The 20,921-nt window shown below is 45.6% G+C and overlaps 1 protein-coding gene across 2 annotated transcripts; it reads right to left on the bottom strand.

Moving 5' to 3' along the window:
- Positions 1-165: 165 nt before the first annotated feature.
- Positions 166-12,207, bottom strand: rsph10b (radial spoke head 10 homolog B). Of its 2 annotated transcripts, XM_064933066.1 has the most exons (19): positions 11,916-12,207; positions 11,674-11,749; positions 11,485-11,553; positions 11,215-11,388; positions 11,015-11,100; positions 9,777-9,897; positions 9,467-9,643; positions 9,231-9,375; positions 8,964-9,097; positions 8,584-8,773; positions 8,283-8,394; positions 8,081-8,160; positions 7,846-7,994; positions 7,586-7,693; positions 3,148-3,402; positions 2,942-3,041; positions 2,718-2,837; positions 1,067-1,280; positions 166-875 (listed from the first exon to the last, which is right to left on the bottom strand). In XM_064933066.1, the coding sequence occupies exons 1-19, from the start codon at positions 12,164-12,166 to the stop codon at positions 680-682; spliced, it is 2,757 nt and encodes a 918-aa protein (XP_064789138.1). In that variant the 5' UTR covers positions 12,167-12,207; the 3' UTR covers positions 166-679. The 2 variants fall into 2 exon arrangements, with proteins under 2 accessions (XP_064789138.1, XP_064789139.1); XM_064933067.1 differs by lacking the exon at positions 2,718-2,837.
- Positions 12,208-20,921: the final 8,714 nt, after the last annotated feature.

The following is a 20,921-nucleotide window of genomic DNA, read 5'->3' as shown; positions in this document are numbered from 1 at the left end:
TTTTACAATTAGGTATGCATTCAACTGACCCATGCTGTCCCCATTTCCTCTACAGCCAGTTGAGTCAGACCTGTTGCTGTTCACCCCTGATCAGATGGACAGAGTCAGACAGTCAATGTGCACCAGTGACCTCATGTCATTCACATCTCCCTCTGACAGAATGAGCAACTGATGAGACTGATTTGCATAACTGCTGTTGTATATTTTGCTACACTAGTTTATAGTTTCAAAAATATATATATTTTTTTATATGCATTGTTTTATTTTAAACTTATAATTGTCAGAGTAGTTTTTTGTAACTTTCCTTACACTCTTTTGTGCTATCTGTACTATTTTATTATTTAATACCAAAAAGGCACCAGGTAGTGTTAACTATTAACCACATTCTATATGGAGCCCAGGTGTTCTATACAAAATCAACTTTGTTGCTATATTGAATATACTTGTGTAAATAAAATGTAGATTCTTCAAATTTGCTAACAACAGATAAAACATTTTTTGCCTCATCTTCTACAACAACCAAACAATGACTGAATCACAAAACACTTGTCCCACTCCTGGAACTAAGTGTGAAATGCATGTTATTGACATCATAGAGGGCTGTTATGGCTGCTCTGAAAAGGTCCGTTTTTATCCAGGACTAGGTTTAATCTGGCCATACAGTTGGTGGTCTAAGAGTCTATTTCCTCTTCTTCTTGACTGCGGTGGCAGGCGACTGTTTGGTGATAACCACAGAGGTGGTGGAGGCCACAGGCGTCTGAGCCGCTGGAGACGGGTTAAGGTCATCCTCTAGCCCTTCTACTCGCTCTGCCTCCTCATCCTCTTCTTCTTCCCTCCGTCTCTCCTCCTCCTCTGCCTCCCACTGTTCCCTCAACCTGGAACATTTTTCATAATTGCTTTATTTGTTGTGGAGTTAACATGTAGAGCTTGTGTGGTGCTCACATCAAGGGCAGATTTCTTGGACTAAAAATATCACTTCCAATAGAGATTCTCTGGGGCATCATCTGGATACATTTTGAATACAAACTGGATCAAGGGGCCTCATGTTGTCTCAGTAGCTGCCTACCTAGCGTCTTCCTTGGCCTTAGCCAGAGCGATGCGGGCTAGTGCCGCCTGCCTCAGCCTCTCTTCCTGCACCTCCCTCCTCAGCTCCAGGCTGTACTCGTACGCTGGGAAGAACCTCTGGGTAAAGAACTGGTGGGTCCTCTGGACCCAGCTGTCCAGTTCAGTCTCAGCAGGGCAGGAAGTCATACCTGCTCCACTCCTGTCTTCAACAGGCTCTGGTTAGGAGACACGGCAGGTGTAAGATTGGCATGGCAATTAAACATGTCAATGATAAGATATGTACGTAATATTGTTACTGATTTTCTGAGGTCAAATTCTTCCAAATTAGTGTAGTATACACTGAACAAATATAAGTGCAACAGGGGAGAAGCTCCAGGTGGTATCTGATTTTATCTGACAGGTGTGGCATATTAAGAAGCTTATTAAACAGAATGATCATTACACAGGTGCACCTTGTGCTTGGGACAATAAAAGGCCACTAAAATGTGCAGTTTTGTGACAACGCCACAGACGTTATGAGCGAGGGTGTAAATGGAATGCTGACTGCAGGAATGTCCACCAGAGCTGTTACCAGAGAATTTAATGTTAATTTCTCTACCATAAGCCACCTCCAATGTCATTTTAGAATATTTGTCAGGACATCCAACAGGCATCGCAACCGCAGACCACAGGTAACCACGCCAGCCCAGGACCTCCACATCCGGCTTCTTCATCTGCGGGGTCATCTAAGACCAGCCACCCAGACAGCTGATAAAACTGGGTTTGCACAACCAAAGAATTTCTGCACAAACTGTCAGAAATCGTCTCAGGGAAGGTCATACGCGTGCTCATCCTCACCAGGGTCTTGACCTGACTGCAGTTCAGCGTCGTAACCAACTTCAGTGGGCAAATGCTCACCTTCGATGGCCATTGCCACGCTAGAGAAGTTGTATTCTTTATGACTTAATTCCGGTTTGAACTGTACCGGGTAGATCGCAGACGGCGTCGTGTGGCGAGCAGTTTGCTGATGTCAATGCTGTGAACAGAGTGCACCATGGTGGTGGTGGGGTTATGGTATGGGCAGGCATAAGCTACGGACAACGGAAAACAATTGCATTTTATCGATGGCAATTTGAATGCACAGAGATATTGTGACGACATCCTGAGGCCCATTGTCGTTCCATTCATCTGCCGCCATCACCACCTGTTTCAGCATAATGCACGGCCCCATGTCACAAGGATCTGTACACAATTTATAGGAGCTGAAAATGTCCCAATTCTTACATGGCCTGCATACTCACCAGACATGTCACCCATTGAGCCCGTTTGGGATGCTCTGGATCAACGTGTACTACAGCGTGTTCCAGTTCCCGCCAATATCCAGCAACTTCCCACAACCATTGAAGAGGACAAAATTCCACAGGCCACAATCAACAGCCTGATCAACTCTATGTGAAGGAGATGCGTCATGCTGCATGAGGCAAATGGTCACACTAGATACTGACTGGTTTTCTGATCCACGCCCCTAACTTAAAAAAATAAAATAAATATGTAATCAACTTATGCATATTTCCCAGTCATGTGAAATCCATAGATTAGGGTCTAATGAATTTATTTAAATTGACTGATTTCCTTATATGAAATCTGTTCAGTGTACTTATTGTGTAATCTACCTGTGCTGGGGGGTTGATCATGGGGAGGGTGGTTGGACACTTTGGCCTCCACTGCTGATCTAGCGCCACCTGAGCCCTCTCTCCTCTCAGTGTCTGACGAGTGGGTTGCTGACCCACCACCTGACTCAAACACACGCATACACCTTCAACAATGCCGCAAAGATGTGACCAGTCAAGACAATACGGATATGTGAGTAGAGGAAAGGTATGTGAGGAGAACACACCCCCAGTCTGTGATGTGAGGTTGCCTGCTGCGTTGGGACTCTGTCTGGGCTCCATCTCTTCAGGTGTAGACAGCTGGAGAATCTCCTTGGATTTTCCCATCTGGGTAGAAAAATATTGAATGAACTAATTTAGACAAGGAATGGTCTCGATTTCCAGACCACCGTGTGAGATTATGTATAGATTTGACAGAGCTGATCAAACCAACCTCCAGTGATTTGACACTACCCACATCAGGAGAGATGTTGGGGTTAGATGACTTTGCAGTAGGTCCAGTCAGAGGGGAATGCCGCTGTGAGGACCTCTGTAGAGGGCTGTCTCTGGTCCTCTCCCCAGGCGAAACCCTCCTGGTTTCAGCCAGAGGGCAGCTTTCCATCTGGCTGTCTGGGGATGTATGACCATCCCTCTGATTGCTAACCTCTGCACAGCCCAGCAACGCCTCAAAGAACTCCAGGAACGTCATCTAGAATCAGGTTCACCATCAAACTTTTTTTTTTTAAAGCATCTGAGATTCTTAATGTAATGAAAATCGCTATATAATTGTATTATTATTAATCCTAAACAGCTTCTATCCCCTGGCCTGTTAAACTACTGCTCAAAAACTACTGCTTCCCCTCATACCTACGATGCAGCTAAAATCATTATTGATTAGATTTATAACTGCCACTACACTGCTGTTCATTGATTATTGATTGCCATTAGTATCTATTTATCCTGCTACTGGTCACTATTACTCCTGTTTACAGCCAAATACAGTTCACAATTCCTGACATTTAATCCTAGTAAAAATAATCTGTTGAGGTCAGTTAGGATCACAACTTTATTTTCAGAATGTGAAATGTCAGAATAATAGTGGAGAGAATTATTTCTTTCATCTTTCATTTCTTTCATCACATTCCCAGTGGTTCAGACGTTTACATACTCAATTAGTATTTGGTAGCATTGCCTTTAAATTGTTTAAATTGCTTCTACACCTGCATTGCTTGCTGTTTGGGGTTTTAGGCTGGGTTTCTGTACAGCACTTTGAGATATCAGCTGATGTACAAAGGGCTATATAAATAAATTTGATTTGATTTAACTTGGATCAAATGTTTTGGGTAGCCTTCCACAAGCTTCCCACAAGCTTCCCACAATAAGTTGGGTGAATTTTGTCCCATTCCTCCTAACAGAGCTGGTGTAACTCAGTCAGGTTTGTAGGCCTCCTTGCTTACGCATGCTTTTTTCAGTTCTGCCCACAAATTTTATATAGGATTGAGGTCAGAGCTTTGTGATGGCCACTCCAATACCTTGACTTTGTTGTATGCTTGGGATCATTCTCCATTTGGAAGACCCATTTGCGACCAAGCTGTAACTTCCTGACTGTTGTCTTGAGATGTTGCTTCAATATAGCCACATGGCATCATGAGGCAGAACAACTATCTATTTTGTGAAGTGCACCAGTCCCACCTGCAGCAAAGCACCCCCACGCTTCACGGTTGGGATGGTGTTCTTCGGCTTGCAATCCTCCCCGTTTCCTCCAAAACATAACGATGGTCATTATGGCCAAACAGTTATATTTTTGTTTCATCAGACCAGAGGACATTTCTCCAAAAAGTACAATCTTTGTCCACATGTGCAGTTGCAAACCGTAGTCTGGCTTTTTTATGGCGGTTTTGGAGCAGTGGCTTCTTCCTTGCTGAGCGGCCTGTCAGGTTATGTCGATATAGGACTTGTTTCATTGTGGATATAGATACTTTCGTACCTGTTTCCTCCAGCATCTTCACAAGGTCTTTTGCTGTTGTTCTGGAATTGATTTGCACTTTTCGCACCAAAGTACATTCATCTATAGGAGACAGAACGCGTCTTCTTCCTGAGCGGTATGTCGGCTGCGTGGTCCCATGGTGTTTATACTTGCGTACTATTGTTTGCACAGATGAACATGGTACCTTCAGGCATTTGGTAATCCCAAGAATGAACCAGACTTGTGGAGGTCTCCATTTTTTCTTGGCTGATTTCCCTATGATGTCAAGCAAAGAGGCACTGACCTTGAAGGTAGACCTTGAAATACATCCACAGGTATACCTCCAATTGACTCAAATTATGTCAATTAGCCAATCAGAAGCTTCTAAAGCCATAACATCCTTTTCTGGAATTTTCCAAGCTGCTTAAAGGCACAGTAAACATAGTGTATGTAAAATTCTGTCCCACTGGTATTGTGATAAAGTGAATTAAAAGTGAAATACTCTGTCTGTAAACAATTGTTGGAGAAATGACTTGTCCTGCACAAAGTAGATGTCCTAACCAACTTGCCAAAACTAGAGTTTGTTAACAAGAAATATGTGGAGTGGTTGAAAAACGAGTTTTTATGACTCCAACATAAGTGTATGTAAACTTCCGACTTTAACTGTATATATTACCATTAGTACGCTGAGTATATCAAACATTAAGAACACCTTCCTAATATTGAGTAGCAACCCCTTTTGCCTTCAAGAACAGTCTCAATTCGTCAGGGCATGGACTCTACAAGGCATTGAAAGTGTTCCACAGGGATGCTGGCCCATGTTGACACCAATGCCTCCCACAGTTGTGTCAAGTTGGCTGGATGTCCTTTGGGTGGTGGGCCATTCTTGATACACACAGGAAACTGTTGAGTATGAAAAACCCAGCAGTGTAGGAGTTCTGACACAAACTGGTGCGCTTGGCACCTACTACCATACCCTGTTCAAAGGCACAATTTCTGTTGTGCCCTTTCACCCTCTGAATGGCACACATGCACAATCCATGACTCAAGGCCTAAAAATCCTTCTTTAACCTGTCCCCTTCCCTTCATTTAAAATGATTGAAGTGGATTTAACAAGTGACATCAATAAGGGATCATAGCTTTAACTTGGATTACGCCTGTTCAGTCTGTCATGGGAAGAGCAGGTGTTCTTAATGTTTTGTACACTCAGTGTATATTACCATTAGTATTTATATATTCCTAACACCAGTCACTTTCCAGTTCTGTTTACATATCCCATCCATCGACCACTTATGCTGCTGCCATACTGTTTATTATTATCATTATTATTTATCCTGCTACCTGTTACTGTCGCCTAATCCCTGTCTACATATGCATATCTCCCTCAATACTCCAGTATCCCTACACATCGTCAATATGGTACTGGCACTGACACTGTATATAGCTTCCTCTCTTATTTGTGTTTTCTTTATTATATACGGTATTAGTCAATAGTTTGGACACACCTAATTCACAGGTTTTTCTTTATTTTTTACTGTTTTCTACATTGTAGAATAATAGTGAGCACATCAAAACTATGAAATAACACACATGGAATCATGTAGTAACCAAAAAAGTGTTAAACAAATAAAAACATATTTTATATTTGAGATTCTTCGAAGTAGCCAACTTTGCCTTGATGACAGCTTTGCACACTTTTGGCATTCTCTCAACCAGCTTCATGAGGTAGTCACCTGGAATTCATTTCAATTAACAGGTGTGCCTTGTTAAAAGTTAATTTGTGGAATTTCTTTCCTTCTTAATGTGTTTGAGACAATCAGTTGTGTTTTGACAAGGTAGGGGTGGTATACAGAAGATAGCCCTATTTGGTAAAAGACCAAGTCCATATTATGGCAAGAACAACTCAAATAAGTAAAGAGAAATGACAGTCCATCATTACTTTAAGACATGAAGAATCAGTCAATACAGAAAATGTGAAGAACTTTGAAAGTTACTTCAAGTGCAGTCGCAAAAACCATCAAGCGCTATGATACTGGCTCTCTTGAGGACTGCCACAGGAAAGGAAGACCCAGTTACCTCTGCTGCAGAGGACAAGTTCATTTGAGTTAACTGCACCTCAAGTAACAGGACATTTTAACAACTGTTTAGAGACTGTGAATCAAGCCTTCATGGTCAAATTCCTGCAAAGAAACCCCTACTAAAGGACACCAATAAGAAGGTGAGAATTGATTGGGCAAAGAAACACGAGCAATGGACATTAGACCGTTGGAAATCTGTCCTTTGGTCTGATTAGTCCAAATTTTAACCACCATGTCTTTATGAGAAGCAGAGTATGTGAACAGATGATCTCTGCATATGTGGTTCCCACCATGAAGCATGGAAGAGGAGGTGTGATAGTGCTTTGCTGGTGACAGTCAGTGATTTATTTAGAATTCAAGGCTCACTTAACCAGCATGGCTAACACAGCATTCTGCAGTGATAGACCATCCCATCTGGTTTGCGCTTAGTGCGACTGTCATTTGTTGTTCAACGGGACAATGACCCAACATACCTCTGGGTTACTATATGATTCCATGTGTTATTTCATAGTTTTGATGTCTTCACTATTATTCTACAATGTAGAAAATAGTAAACATAAAGAAAAACCCTTAAATGGTACTGTATATATACTTATTTATTTTATTAGTGTTACTATTTTGATATTGATTACTGCACTTTAGGGTAGAGCTTGTTCAGCATTTCAATGTACTTGTGCATGTGACAATAAAACGTGAATAAAACAAACTATTATTAGAAAGTTAGAGTCCCTTAATGCTGGTGAACCTGTTCCACCACCTATTTAACACGTTTGGGGATTTGCAGCGATAAGATTGAAAATTGTGGAGAAAAAAAATCAAATTATCAATTATAGAAGCGTTTAGCTGACCTCTAGGTCTAGGTTGCAGTAGTAGCGGTCGTAAGCAGCTGGGTTCTCTACAGAGAGGATCTCTAGGAGTTTCCCTGTGGTCAGCTCAGCATCAAACAGACTAAGGTCCTGTTGGTGGGACAGAACCAAGTTTCATCAATCAACTTACATCATGTAATGTTAGGGTTGTGATGGTCAGGAAAAACTCAGGGCTCTAAATATGAGCACGCATCACCACACATCATCAGTGTGTGGTCACATTAGTTGAACGTCACAAGTACCTTAAACATCCATATGAAGTGCCTGACAGTCATGGTTTGGTCAGCTAGGGGGGTTGGGTTGGCTCTGCAGAAGGCCTTGTAGATCTCCCAGCACCTCCCAATGTAGTTGACAGCAATCACAGCATGCATGGGGTTGGGGAACAACAGCCCTGCATTCAGTTCACAACAAGGAGAGCATGAATGTGGGTTACACTTGATAAAGAGTAAACAATAGTGTATGCATGCGTACCTGTACCTTTTACATTCTTGGCATTAGGGATGATGTTCTCCCTCATCAGCTTGGACAAACATGCAACCAGTATGGTATCAGAGGGCCTGGGAAGGAGAGGAGAGGCTCAGGAGTAGAGTACATGGTGTTGATACAAGGTTGTTACTACGGTAATTACAGTGTTACTGCACAGGAGTAGGAGAGTAAGGGATAGCAATGTTGTCCTTACTCTATGTCCTTATGGTAGGTGTTGTAGGCCAGAACCACCACACAGCTGAGGAACCTTCTGAGCAGCATGGTGCTGAAGGGAGAGTGGATCTCCTCGGAAGGGACATCCTCTGCTTTGAAATTAGTTCACAAAACAGGAAAATGTAACATTGTAGACTCAAGTTCTGCTCAGGCTACCCCTGAGTCTCTATAATGTTAAGTTATGTTGTGATGAGACTGAAACAAATTAACAAAGCAGGATGAATTGGCCAAACATGAAGGGAGAAACGGGAAATGAGGTGGTTATTTCTCCCTGGCCTTACCACAGATGTAGCGGTCGACCTGGGCCAGGGTGATGCCTTGCTGGTGGATGCTGCAGTCCTTGAGGAGTCTCCAAAGCTGCAGGCGGGACAGCAAGAAGGTATTATCTGGGGACTGATCATGGCCCAGACTGCTGTAGAAGCTATAGATGGCCCTCAGCTCCGCTATGTGTCTCAGCACCACAAATTCCACCTGGCACACAGCGAGAGGGACAATGGAGGCGCAAAAAACACCACCTGTGTGTCAACTCAGCGCAGAGTTGGGGTCGAAGCTATCATAACTTAGTTCAAGGATTGTTATAATATATGGAATCTAATTTGACAACTGAATTGACACAAATTGAAATGGATTTTCATATGCTGTTGTGGTCAGTCCCACTGACCTGTTTGAGCTGCAGGTCTCTCTGGTTCTCTGGGAGGTTCTCCAGCAGAGCAGTGATGTCCAGAGCCATGTCAGGCCCAAGCAGGGCTGGACCACTGCCCAAGTCTCCTCCTGGTGCTCTTCTGGGGGATTCACCTGAAACACATGACTTACTTTTACTATACTGAATAACCACATGAAAAATACAGGACCATTCCAGGGGGTTGATGTCAGATGAGTAATTTTATCAGACAGACATACATTTTTCAGAGGGACTTGGTGTACTTACCGTCCTCAGGATGGGGAGTGTGCGTTCTAATCCCACTCAGATCAGGGGTGTTTGAACCATCCAGGCAGAATGCTGGGAACTCTGCCATGTGGTCATCCACAAACTCCCCTTCAAATATGCGTCCATTTTTAAAAATGAACTTTCCCTAGAATGTTTGACAAGATCTTATTATTTACACTCCATATTGACATCTATTCAATTAGAATGATTACTGTATGGACATGTTCCCCCTTCACCTGTCCATGTTTTCTGTTGTCCTTCCACTCTCCTTTGTAAAGAGCCCCGCTTGCGTAGTAGAAGCTGCCCTGGCCATGCCTCAGCCCCTGGACAAAGTCCCCAGTGTACTCATTCCTTAGGGGATACTGAGAGCCTGTCACTCTCCTCAGGAACCATGTGTGGGTCCCTTGTCCATGCTGAAAGACAGAGGATGATTTATCAGTTATTCATGTGAAGTTACTCTAACCATGTTTTCTTTATCAAAAGCCAAATAATGGGTTTATTAATATATTATGTCATGGGGGATGAGGGTGATATGGTTTGACCTACCTGGACCCCATTCTCCCATATCCCGCTATACTGCTGACCCAGCTGCAGCCACCTCATCCTGCCCTCTCCATGTCTCACGTTGTTCCTCCACTGGCCCTCATAGAGGTTTCCAGAGGGGTAACTTTGGCACAGCAGAGAACACATGCAAGGTGTATGACACTGATATACAGTGCCTTGCGAAAGTATTTGGCCCCCTTGAACTTTGCGACCTTTTGCCACATTTCAGGCTTCAAACATAAAGATATAAAACTGTATTTTTTTGTGAAGAATCAACAAGTGGGACACAATCATGAAGTGGAACGACATTTATTGGATATTTTTTTTAACAAATCAAAAACTGAAAAAATGGGGCTTGCAAAATAATTCAGCCCCCTTAAGTTAATACTTTGTAGCGCCACCATTTGCTGCGATTACAGCTGTAAGTCGCTTGGGGTATGTCTCTATCAGTTTTGCACATCGAGAGACTGACATTTTTTCCCATTCCTCCTTGCAAAACAGCTCGAGCTCAGTGAGGTTGGATGGAGAGCATTTGTGAACAGCAGTTTTCAGTTCTTTCCACAGATTCTCGATTGGATTCAGGTCTGGACTTTGACTTAGCCATTCTAACACCTGGATATGTTTATTTTTTAACCATTCCATTGTAGATTTTGCTTTATGTTTTGGATCATTGTCTTGTTGGAAGACAAATCTCCGTCCCAGTCTCAGGTCTTTTGCAGACTCCAGCAGGTTTCCTTCCAGAATGGTCCTGAATTTGGCTCCATCCATCTTCCCATCAATTTTAACCATCTTCCCTGTCCCTGCTGAAGAAAAGCAGGCCCAAACCATGATGCTGACACCACCATGTTTGACAGTGGGGTTGGTGTGTTCAGGGTGACGAGCTGTGTTGCTTTTACGCCAAACATCATTCAGAGATCCTCACTGAACTTCTGGGGAGAGTTTGCTGCACTGAAAGTAAAGGGGCTGAATTATTTTGCACGCCCAATTTTTCAGTTTTTGATTTGTTAAAAAATATCCAATAAATGTCGTTCCACTTCATGATTGTGTCCCACTTGTTGTCGATTCTTCACAAAAAAATACAGTTTTATATCTTTATGTTTGAAGCCTGAAATGTGGCAAAAGGTCGCAAAGTTCAAGGGGGCCGAATACTTTCGCAAGGCACTGTAATTTAAGCATAAGAACAAATTTGATGGGAGAACATTCACATGTGTAACACACTGTCTAAACACAAGTTTACCTACCATCGGACTCCCCATCCCTCTCTGTTATTGTTTACCAATTCTCCTTCATACCAGGACGTCGCTTCCTGGTTATAGTATATTGTACCCTAATAAAACAAACAAATATTGTAAATTAAACAACAAACCCACATTAAATAAACCTGCGGACAAGATGCAGGATTATCTGACTTAAATTGCTCACGACTGCAACAGGATCATACCTTTCCATGCCTTTTGCTGTGATGCCACTGCCCTCTGTATATCACAGAGGAATTGGCACACCTATATGTCCCCACACCATGGCGGATTCCACTGCACACCTCTCCCTCATAACAGCTACCATCCAACCAGGTGTATGTCCCAAGGCCCATGGGCACATTGAATGCAAACTCACCCTGTCATTATGGGAATCAAATGGTTCACAGATTGCATCTGCAGTATAAGATTAACTAAGAAATAATACATCTTGTAAAGGTGGTGGACCAAAATACCTCATATTTCACGCCATCTGCCCATGTGTACAGACCATGTCCATGCATGACTCCTACTGAAAACATACCCTTGAAGAAAAACAAAGCTTATTGATTTGATGTCATGTTTGCTGGTTCATTTTAGTCATCATGTAATGCATGCTATACAATGTGATATACACACCATATGGCAATGGCATAATGCAATACCTTGTAGACATGTCCTCCCTGAAAATATGCCACGCCTTCTCCATGGAACTGCTCTAGATGCTTTTCACCCTCGTACCTGAGTGAGCACAGATTGCTTTTCATTGATAATGTAACAGTAGCTAGCTAACGTTAGCAGGTTTAGCTGTGTATGCCTAGGTTATTATGGAAAAGAAACCCAACAACATGATATGAGGCATTATTTCATGTTCATAGAAAGAGGCGAGTGATAAGCATTGGTTTACCTCTGGACAATAATATTAGGAAGAACAGGGACCTCATGAAATGCATCATCACTTCTCTCAAGTTGTTTGTCGGCGAGTGGTGGTTGTGAAGAAAAGGAGGCAGTCATTACATCTGTTTCATGTCCCGACTCTTCATCTAACACATGTGGATCTGATACAACACCAGCGTGGGAGCCATTTGACAAAAATGTACTTAATGATTGTTCGGGAGTCGTTTTCTCGGGTTTTTTCTTTTTATCCCCTTTCGCCATTTCACCTGCTCATCCAGACGATGCAATTCCATAAACATACCATGCATCGCAACCGAGGCACCTGTTGCTAAGGAGCTCGGGACGAAATCCTCGGTACGGAATCCTCAGTATGTCAAAAAGCCAAGTCTTTACAAACTCACAAAGATGAAACAAAATTGTTCTAATTAAAGTAGGTTTATGTACTGAAATGATCATGTGAGAGCATTTGTGTTTTGATTATTTCACCTAAAATAGACAATCGAAAATAAATGTTTAGAAATACAAAAACCTTTTTTGAGTCAACATTTGAAAAAATATATATACTGTATATAACAGTGATTGATTTGACATAATGAGAGTTATACTTTTTGTTGTTGTTGCTGAAATGCAACCTTAGTGTCTTTTCAGAGATATAGGAGCAGGCCAAAACTGTTGAGAGGTATTCAGTTGAGCCGGTCCAACTGGGTTGATCAGTCTTATGAGATGAAGTTCAAGTTAGCAAGGTGTCTCATAGTGGGTCTGCCATGTGGGCAGTTCCATGGCTGCTCTATCTCCCCCATATGACCACGAGCTTCTTCATCTCACTGGTGCTCAAAGCTGTACCAATCATCACCTTAGAGGAAGAGTACATAAACATCATGGGGACCAGAGCTAAAATGAAAATTCTAAAGGAAACATATCATTTATGTATAGCTGGAAAACTTGTGCAAAAGCACCAAACAAACATGTACACTTCAATCATTGCCTAACACACATAATAACTGGTGCATTTCTACTAGCACTTCTTACTTAGTGCTGAAATCCAACAGCTCATATTTATCGCAAGTCATAGCCAACAAATCAATCACATCATAAATACATAAGCCTCACTGACTTCCTGCAGGCCCTGGAGGCAAACATCTGCCTGACACGAGACTGCCGACAAATAACCCCTGGGCTGTCAATCAACATGAAGATGAGCTTCTCAATGTGCCCCAGACCAAATGTCCAGTTCTTACTTGTGGGCAGGTTCACAAGCTTCACCTGCTCCATCACCTGAGCTGGAACACATAGCACAATGGAATTCAGAATCAGAAAACAGATAGGAGCCATACCCATGCATACTATTTTGAAATCTACTTTTTGGAGAGGTGCCATGCTAATTTCTTATGGCAGGGTATATTTTACCCCACTAAATATAGCAGTGAGTGAGCGTGTTGTATTCTATTTTATTTACCATCCGCATCTGAGGAAATCAAAGCCATTATTTTTTAAGATCTCAAGGTTCTCCATAAGAACATTCTCGCTGACTGCCGTGAGCCTGAGGTGGAGATTCAGTGGACTGAAAACTTCATACATACAAACAAATTAAATACTTAACACAAAACTAGTACGTTTATAGTAACCATCTAAAATAATTGATGAATGTCAGTGATTCCTTACACGATGAGTCTCTGCCTTTGCAGTGCGGTGTGTTGTTGAAGCCCTTCGAAGATGTACTTCTCATCAGTGGCGTGCTGGAAGGTCAGAGGAGAGTTTAGTTATGAGTTTAGTTAGGATGAAGCACAGGTTAAACTGTCTCCATGTCCTAAATCTCCATGTCCTTAAAACTGTCTTTGCTGTGGGGATTACAGAGGGAACATTTCAACAGACTGAGGTATAATAACTTGATAATAATGACATTGTTATTTAAACTCTGAAAAAGTCAATGTGTACCTACATTTTGGTTCAAACATGTAATAAAAAATACATTAAATTGTGCCACTTTCTTTCTTCTTCTTTTTTTCTGGTCAGATATAGTGTTCAGGAAAAAATATTGTCCTTACAATTAACCAACAAAAACAGCAGTTAAATTCCAACCTTCTCTTTCCTCAGCTCATCCTTAGCACTCTGGTTCTCTCCAGGGCTGATCTTGGCTCCGAAGCATCTGAAGCACAGCCCATCTTCAGCCTCCTCTCTATGCTGCTCCTGCAGCCTCTTCACCCTCCCACTCAGCTACTGTACAGAGAACTGCAGTGGCACTGCCCTCTTCTGTACACAGACTGGTTCGTCCACCTTAGATCCAGAGGATCCCTCAGAGCCCGCTGAATGTGTGGTCTTCTGTACACAGACGGGGGCGTCCAGGTTAGACCCAGAGGATCCCTCAGAGCCCGCTGAATGTGTGGTCTTCTGTACACAGACGGGGGCGTCCAGGTTAGACCCAGAGGATCCCTCAGAGCCCGCTGAATGTGTGGTCTTCTGTACACAGACGGGGGCGTCCAGGTTAGACCCAGAGGATCCCTCAGAGCCCGCTGAATGTGTGGTCTTCTGTACACAGACGGGGGCGTCCAGGTTAGACCCAGAGGATCCCTCAGAGCCCGCTGAATGTGTGGTCTTCTGTACACAGACGGGGGCGTCCAGGTTAGACCCAGAGGATCCCTCAGAGCCCGCTGAATGTGTGGTCTTCTGTACACAGACGGGGGCGTCCAGGTTAGACCCAGAGGATCCCTCAGAGCCCGCTGAATGTGTGGTCTTCTGTACACAGACGGGGGCGTCCAGGTTAGACCCAGAGGATCCCTCAGAGCCCGCTGAATGTGTGTGTTCTCTAAGAAACCACCATCCTCTAGTTAGGCCTTCTTGACGTTGGGACTGAGGCTCATCTCCTCAGACGTCTCTGAAAGATGTGGTTCAATTTGCTGGTCAAAGTGCCAAACTGTGAGTTCCTTGTCCAAAGGTTCATCGAGCGCCTCGTTTTTTATACTGGGTTCGCTGTCAACTGTGATGTCTGGCGAGTTGAACCCTGTAGTAGCAGAGGCTCTCTGGGGGAGCTGTGCTCCGACGGGACCAGAGTCTAAGTCTCTGTCTGGCATCTTTCCATACCTGGACCGGTCAAGCACAGACTTGCCCACAGGAGACATTTCACTGCACCTTGACTGGATTTCAAAAGAGATTGTAAACTTGGCCTGTGTGTGTTCTGACTCTTCTCAGAGCCTCCAAAGAAAGACTGCAGCTTCTTCTGGGTTGGACCAGTGTTAGCATTCTTTGTAGTGTTCGATTTAGCCCCAGTGCCTGGGCTGTTGTGCATGGAGAAAGCATATTTTAAGCCAACCAGATTGAAAGATGATCTGGGACTTGGAATCACAGGTTCAAGATAATATCCAGCTTTGGGAGGCGTTGTCTCAGATGGAACCACCTGAACCTTCCATGTCAGACGGAGGCTCTGCTGGTCTGTAGGAACCAAGCGAAAAGGTCAAACTCAACATTAATTCAAACCGATGAAACATAGCAGCATCAAATCAAATGTTATTTGTCAAATGCGCCAAATGCAACAGGTGTAGACCTTACAGGGAAATGTTTACTTACAAGCCCTTAACCAACAATGCAGTTAAGAAATATACCTACAAAAAATAAATAAATAAAAGTAACAAATAATTCAAGCGCAGCAGTAAAATAACAATAGCAAGGCTATATACAGGTGGTACCGGTACAGAGTCAATGTGCGGGGGCACCGGTTAGTCAAGGTAATTGAGGTAATATGTACATGTAGGTAGAGTTATTAAAGTGACTATGCATAGATAGTAACAGAGAGTAGCAGCAGCGTAAAAGAGGGGTGGAAATGCAAATAGCCTGGGTAGCCATTTGATTTGATGTTCAGTAGTCTTCTGGCTTGGGGGTAGAAGCTGTTTAGAACCTAGACTTGGCACTATGGTACTGCTTGCCGTGCGGTAGCAGAGAGAACAGTCTATGACTAGGGTGGCTGGAGTCTTTGACAATTTTTAGGGCCTTCCTCTGACACCGCCTGGTATAGAGATCCTGGACAGCAGGAAGCTTGGCCCCAGTGATGTACTGGGCCGTACGCACTACCCTCTGTAGTTGTCGCGCCCTGACCATAAAGAGGCAATGTTTCTCTATGGTATAGTAGGTCAGGGCGTGAATAGGGGGTGATCTACTATTTCTATGTCTATCTTGCGTTCTCGTCTCTTTTCTATGTATGATTCCCAACTAGAGGGAGCTGGTAATCGTTGTCTCTAATTGGGGATCATATTTAAGTCGTTATTTTTCCCACCTGTGTTTGTGGGATCTTGTTTATGTTTAGTTGCCTGTTAGTACTTCATTGACTTCACGTTTCGTTCTTTCTTTATTGTTTTTTTGTGCGTTTTCACTAAATAAATATGTGGAAACCAAATCAAGCTGCAGCTCGGTACGATGATTCTAACGACGATTGTGACAGAAGATTGCACCAAACCAGGAACAAGCAGCTTGTTCACCAGGTGAGGGAGTTTTGGACATGGGAAGAAGTCATTGGAGGATGCAAAACCCTTCCTTGGCGGCAGACAGAAGTTATGGAGGGAGGACAATGACGACGCCGGGGTTTGCGGCCACAGAAAGCCCAAGGACAACCCCAAGATTGTTTTGGGGACGAGTAACCGAAAGGTTGCAAGTTCGAATCCCCAAGCTGACAAGGTACAAATCTGTCGTTCTGCCCCTGAACAGGCAGTTAACCCAATGTTCCTAGGCCATCATTGAAAATAAGAATTTGTTCTTAACTGACTTGTCTAGTTAAATAAAGGTAAAAAAAAAATGAAAACCTTCAGCGAGGGTCCACAGTCCGGAACCTCCAACGACAGTCCACAGTCCGGAACCTCCAGGAACGGTCCACGGTCCGGAACCTCCTGAGACGGTCCACGGTCCGGGAACCTCCAGAGACGGTCCACGGTCCGGAACCTCGAGACGGTCCACGGTCCGGAACCTCGAGACGGTCCACGGTCCGGAACCTCGAGACGGTCCACGGTCCGGAAACGTCAGCGAGGGTCAACGGTCCGGAGCTTCCAAACACGGCGTCCAGTTCAGCTCCATGGCAGGAGCCCTTCTCTGCGCCGATGCCCGGTCCAGACATGGCGTCCAGTCCCACTCCATGGCAGGAGCCCTTCTCGGCACCGATGCCCGGTCCAGACATGGCGTCCAGTCCCACTCCATGGCAGGAGCCCTTCTCTGCGCCGATGCCCGGTCCAGACATGGCGTCCAGTCCCACTCCATGGCAGGAGCCCTTCTCTGCGCCGATGCCCGGTCCAGACATGGCGTCCAGTCCCACTCCATGGCAGGAGCCCTTCTCTGCGCCGATGCCCGGTCCAGACATGGCGTCCAGTCCCACTCCATGGCAGGAGCCCTTCTCTGCGCCGATGCCCGGTCCAGACATGGCGTCCAGTCCCACTCCATGACAGGAGCCCTTCTCTGCGCCGATGCCCGGTCCAGACATGGCGTCCAGTCCCACTCCATGACAGGAGCCCTTCTCTGCGCCGATGCCCGGTCCAGACATGGCGTCCAGTCCCACTCCATGACAGGAGCCCTTCTCTGCGCCGATGCCCGGTCCAGACATGGCGTCCAGTCCCACTCCATGACAGGAGCCTTCCTCGGCACCGATGCCCGGTCCAGACATGGCGTCCAGTCCCACTCCATGACAGGAGCCCTTCTCTGCGCCGATGCCCGGTCCAGACATGGCGTCCAGTCCCACTCCATGACATGAGCCCTTCTCTGCGCCGATGCCCGGTCCAGACATGGCGTCCAGTCCCACTCCATGACAGGAGCCCTTCTCTGCGCCGATGCCCGGTCCAGACATGGCGTCCAGTCCCACTCCATGACAGGAGCCCTTCTCTGCGCCGATGCCCGGTCCAGACATGGCGTCCAGTCCCACTCCATGACAGGAGCCTTCCTCGGCACCGATGCCCGGTCCAGACATGGCGTCCAGTCCCACTCCATGACAGGAGCCTTCCTCGGCACCGATGCCCGGTCCAGACATGGCGTCCAGTCCCACTCCATGACAGGAGCCCTTCTCTGCGCCGATGCCCGGTCCAGACATGGCGTCCAGTCCCACTCCATGACAGGAGCCCTTCTCTGCGCCGATGCCCGGTCCAGACATGGCGTCCAGTCCCACTCCATGACAGGAGCCTTCCTCGGCACCGATGCCCGGTCCAGACATGGCGTCCAGTCCCACTCCATGACAGGAGCCCTTCTCTGCGCCGATGCCCGGTCCAGACATGGCGTCCAGTCCCACTCCATGACAGGAGCCCTTCTCTGCGCCGATGCCCGGTCCAGACATGGCGTCCAGTCCCACTCCATGACAGGAACCCTTCTCTGCGCCGATGCCCGGTCCAGACATGGCGTCCAGTCCCACTCCATGACAGGAGCCTTCCTCGGCACCGATGCCCGGTCCAGACATGGCGTCCAGTCCCACTCCATGACAGGAGCCTTCCTCGGCACCGATGCCCGGTCCAGACATGACGTCCAGTCCCACTCCATGACAGGAACCCTTCTCTGCGCCGATGCCCGGTCCAGACATGGCGTCCAGTCCCACTCCATGACAGGAGCCTTCCTCGGCACCGATGCCCGGTCCAGACATGGCGTCCAGTCCCACTCCATGACAGGAGCCTTCCTCGGCACCGATGCCCGGTCCAGACATGGCGTCCAGTCCCACTCCATGACAGGAACCCTTCTCTGCGCCGATGCCCGGTCCAGACATGGCGTCCAGTCCCACTCCATGACAGGAGCCTTCCTCGGCACCGATGCCCGGTCCAGACATGGCGTCCAGTCCCACTCCATGACAGGAGCCTTCCTCGGCACCGATGCCCGGTCCAGACATGGCGTCCAGTCCCACTCCATGACAGGAGCCCTTCTCTGCGCCGATGCCCGGTCCAGACATGGCGTCCAGTCCCACTCCATGACAGGAGCCTTCCTCGGCACCGATGGTTGGAGCCAGGATCGCCCGGATGGATTCTAACTACTGGGAGTCAATTAGCCCAGTTGAATGGCTGGCTACTTGTCACCACGTAAGCTAAATTCTAGTGAATTTTTAAAGCCTTTGATACCGTAATTTGTAAAGCCTTTGATACCGTAATTGATTGATATTAGATATATTTCATGTACAACCTAGCTAGATAAAGGGCTCTCTAGTTAATAGCCCCTATGTGACATGAGATGGACTATTACAGAATGTTCATTAGGACTATAACTTTTCCCAAAGTTGGTTTAAAATCCTTTTTTTAATGATGCAATGTTACCAAATGAAAAGAAAGTTTGGGTGCCTTCTGCTCTGATGAAGGTTGGCTGGTCTTCTCCAGGTACCCTTGTTGTTCAAGACAGTTACAGTCACTCACACTCATTAAATTCTTATTGGAATCACTTACACTCTTAGCAAAAAGGGTTCCAAAAGTGTCCTTCTGCATTCCCCATAGGATAACCTTTTTTGGTTTCCGGTCTGGACCCCTTTGGGGAAAAGGTTATACATGGAACCGAATAGGGTTCTACTTGGAACCAAAAGGGTACTAACTAGAACCAAAAGGGCTTTTTTTCTCCTATGGGGACAGCCGGAGAACCCTTTTAGGTTCTAGATAGCACCTTTTTTCTAAGAGTAGAGTTGGCCTGGGCTACAGTTTATTGATATAGTCATAGACTGAATTGTTCTGTTTCAAGGCATTGTTAATGATGGTTGATGAGTATTACAATATAATTAGTAGAGCATAATAAACTGTAATGAGGTAGGTATATTAACTAGATAGAATATGTGGGTGGAATTTCAAGTTACACACAATATTGATAATAATATTTCAGATTCTTGGCGACAGGGGACTCCTACAGGACCATTGGATACAGCTTCCTAGTTGGATGGTCCACGGTGGCAGGCATTGTCCCCTCTGTGGCACAAGACCTTTGGGACTGTCTGGCTGGTGAATACATGCCTGTCCCCAAGGAGGAAGACTGGAGGGCCATCGCTGCTGAGTTCCTGGAGAGGTGGAATTTCCCCAACTGTCTTGGCTCCATTGACAGGAAACATGTAGTAATCCAGGCTCCACCGTGCTCAGGTTCGCAGTTCTACAACTACAAGGGAACATATTCAGTTGTACACTTAGCTGTTGAAGATGTCTTCTACTGTTTCCGTGTCATTGATGCTAGTGCTTACGGCAAGGGAAGAGATGGCGGGACCCTCCGGGACTCTGCCTTCGGCCAGGCACTTCAGAATGGCACATTGGAGATTCCACCACCTGCATCAATCCCTGGGGCTGAAGACCTGGGACCCGTTCTTCTCGTCTTCGTCGGTGACGAAGCCTTCCTTTGAGACCCAACCTCATGAGGCCCTACGCTGGACGCCAGCTGCCATTTCCAAAGCCTGTAAGGCTCTTTAGCAAATGACGCTCCAGGGCAAGGTTGGTTGTTGAATGCGCCTTTGGGATTCTGGCAGCTGGTAGAGAATGTATCAGTGTTCTTGGAATCAGCCCTCAAATGTCAATGCCTGCATGAAGGCCAAATATGTTCTCCACAACTACCTGCAGAGGTCATTCCAGGAGTCGTTCCGGATGGAGACGGCACACCAAATGATCGCCTACCTGATGTCACCAGGGCAGGTGCCAACAACGACCCCAGACAGGCACCCCAGGTGAGGGAGAAGCTGACCACCTACTTCTCACCGCCAGAAGGTGAAGTCCCATGGCAGTATGCCGTGGAGTGAAACAGCTCTTTTAAAGCCCCCTAGCATCAAGGTTATTTTAAGAACCATCCACATTTGTCCATAAAATATATTTTTTCCCCCCAGATTTTATGTCTCCTTGTCTCTCTTCAATTGGAAGTTGTATTTAAGTGACATTTGGGAGTAAAGACCACACCTTAACCCCTACCCCTCCCATTAACATCAGTATTATACACACCTGGCATGGTACACCAGGTGAGCAGGACCTCTAAGGTTATACGACATACAGTTAGTATGATAACAATGGGAAAAGGTAACCTAGGGTCCATACAAATAGTATAGTTTTCCACCATCTTCACT

This window comes from Oncorhynchus masou, chromosome 24, assembly GCF_036934945.1.
Source record: "Oncorhynchus masou masou isolate Uvic2021 chromosome 24, UVic_Omas_1.1, whole genome shotgun sequence".
NCBI classification, from domain to species: Eukaryota; Metazoa; Chordata; class Actinopteri; order Salmoniformes; family Salmonidae; genus Oncorhynchus; species Oncorhynchus masou.
Note: the sequence above shows the minus strand (reverse complement) of the source record. Positions and strands in the feature narration are given on the sequence as shown.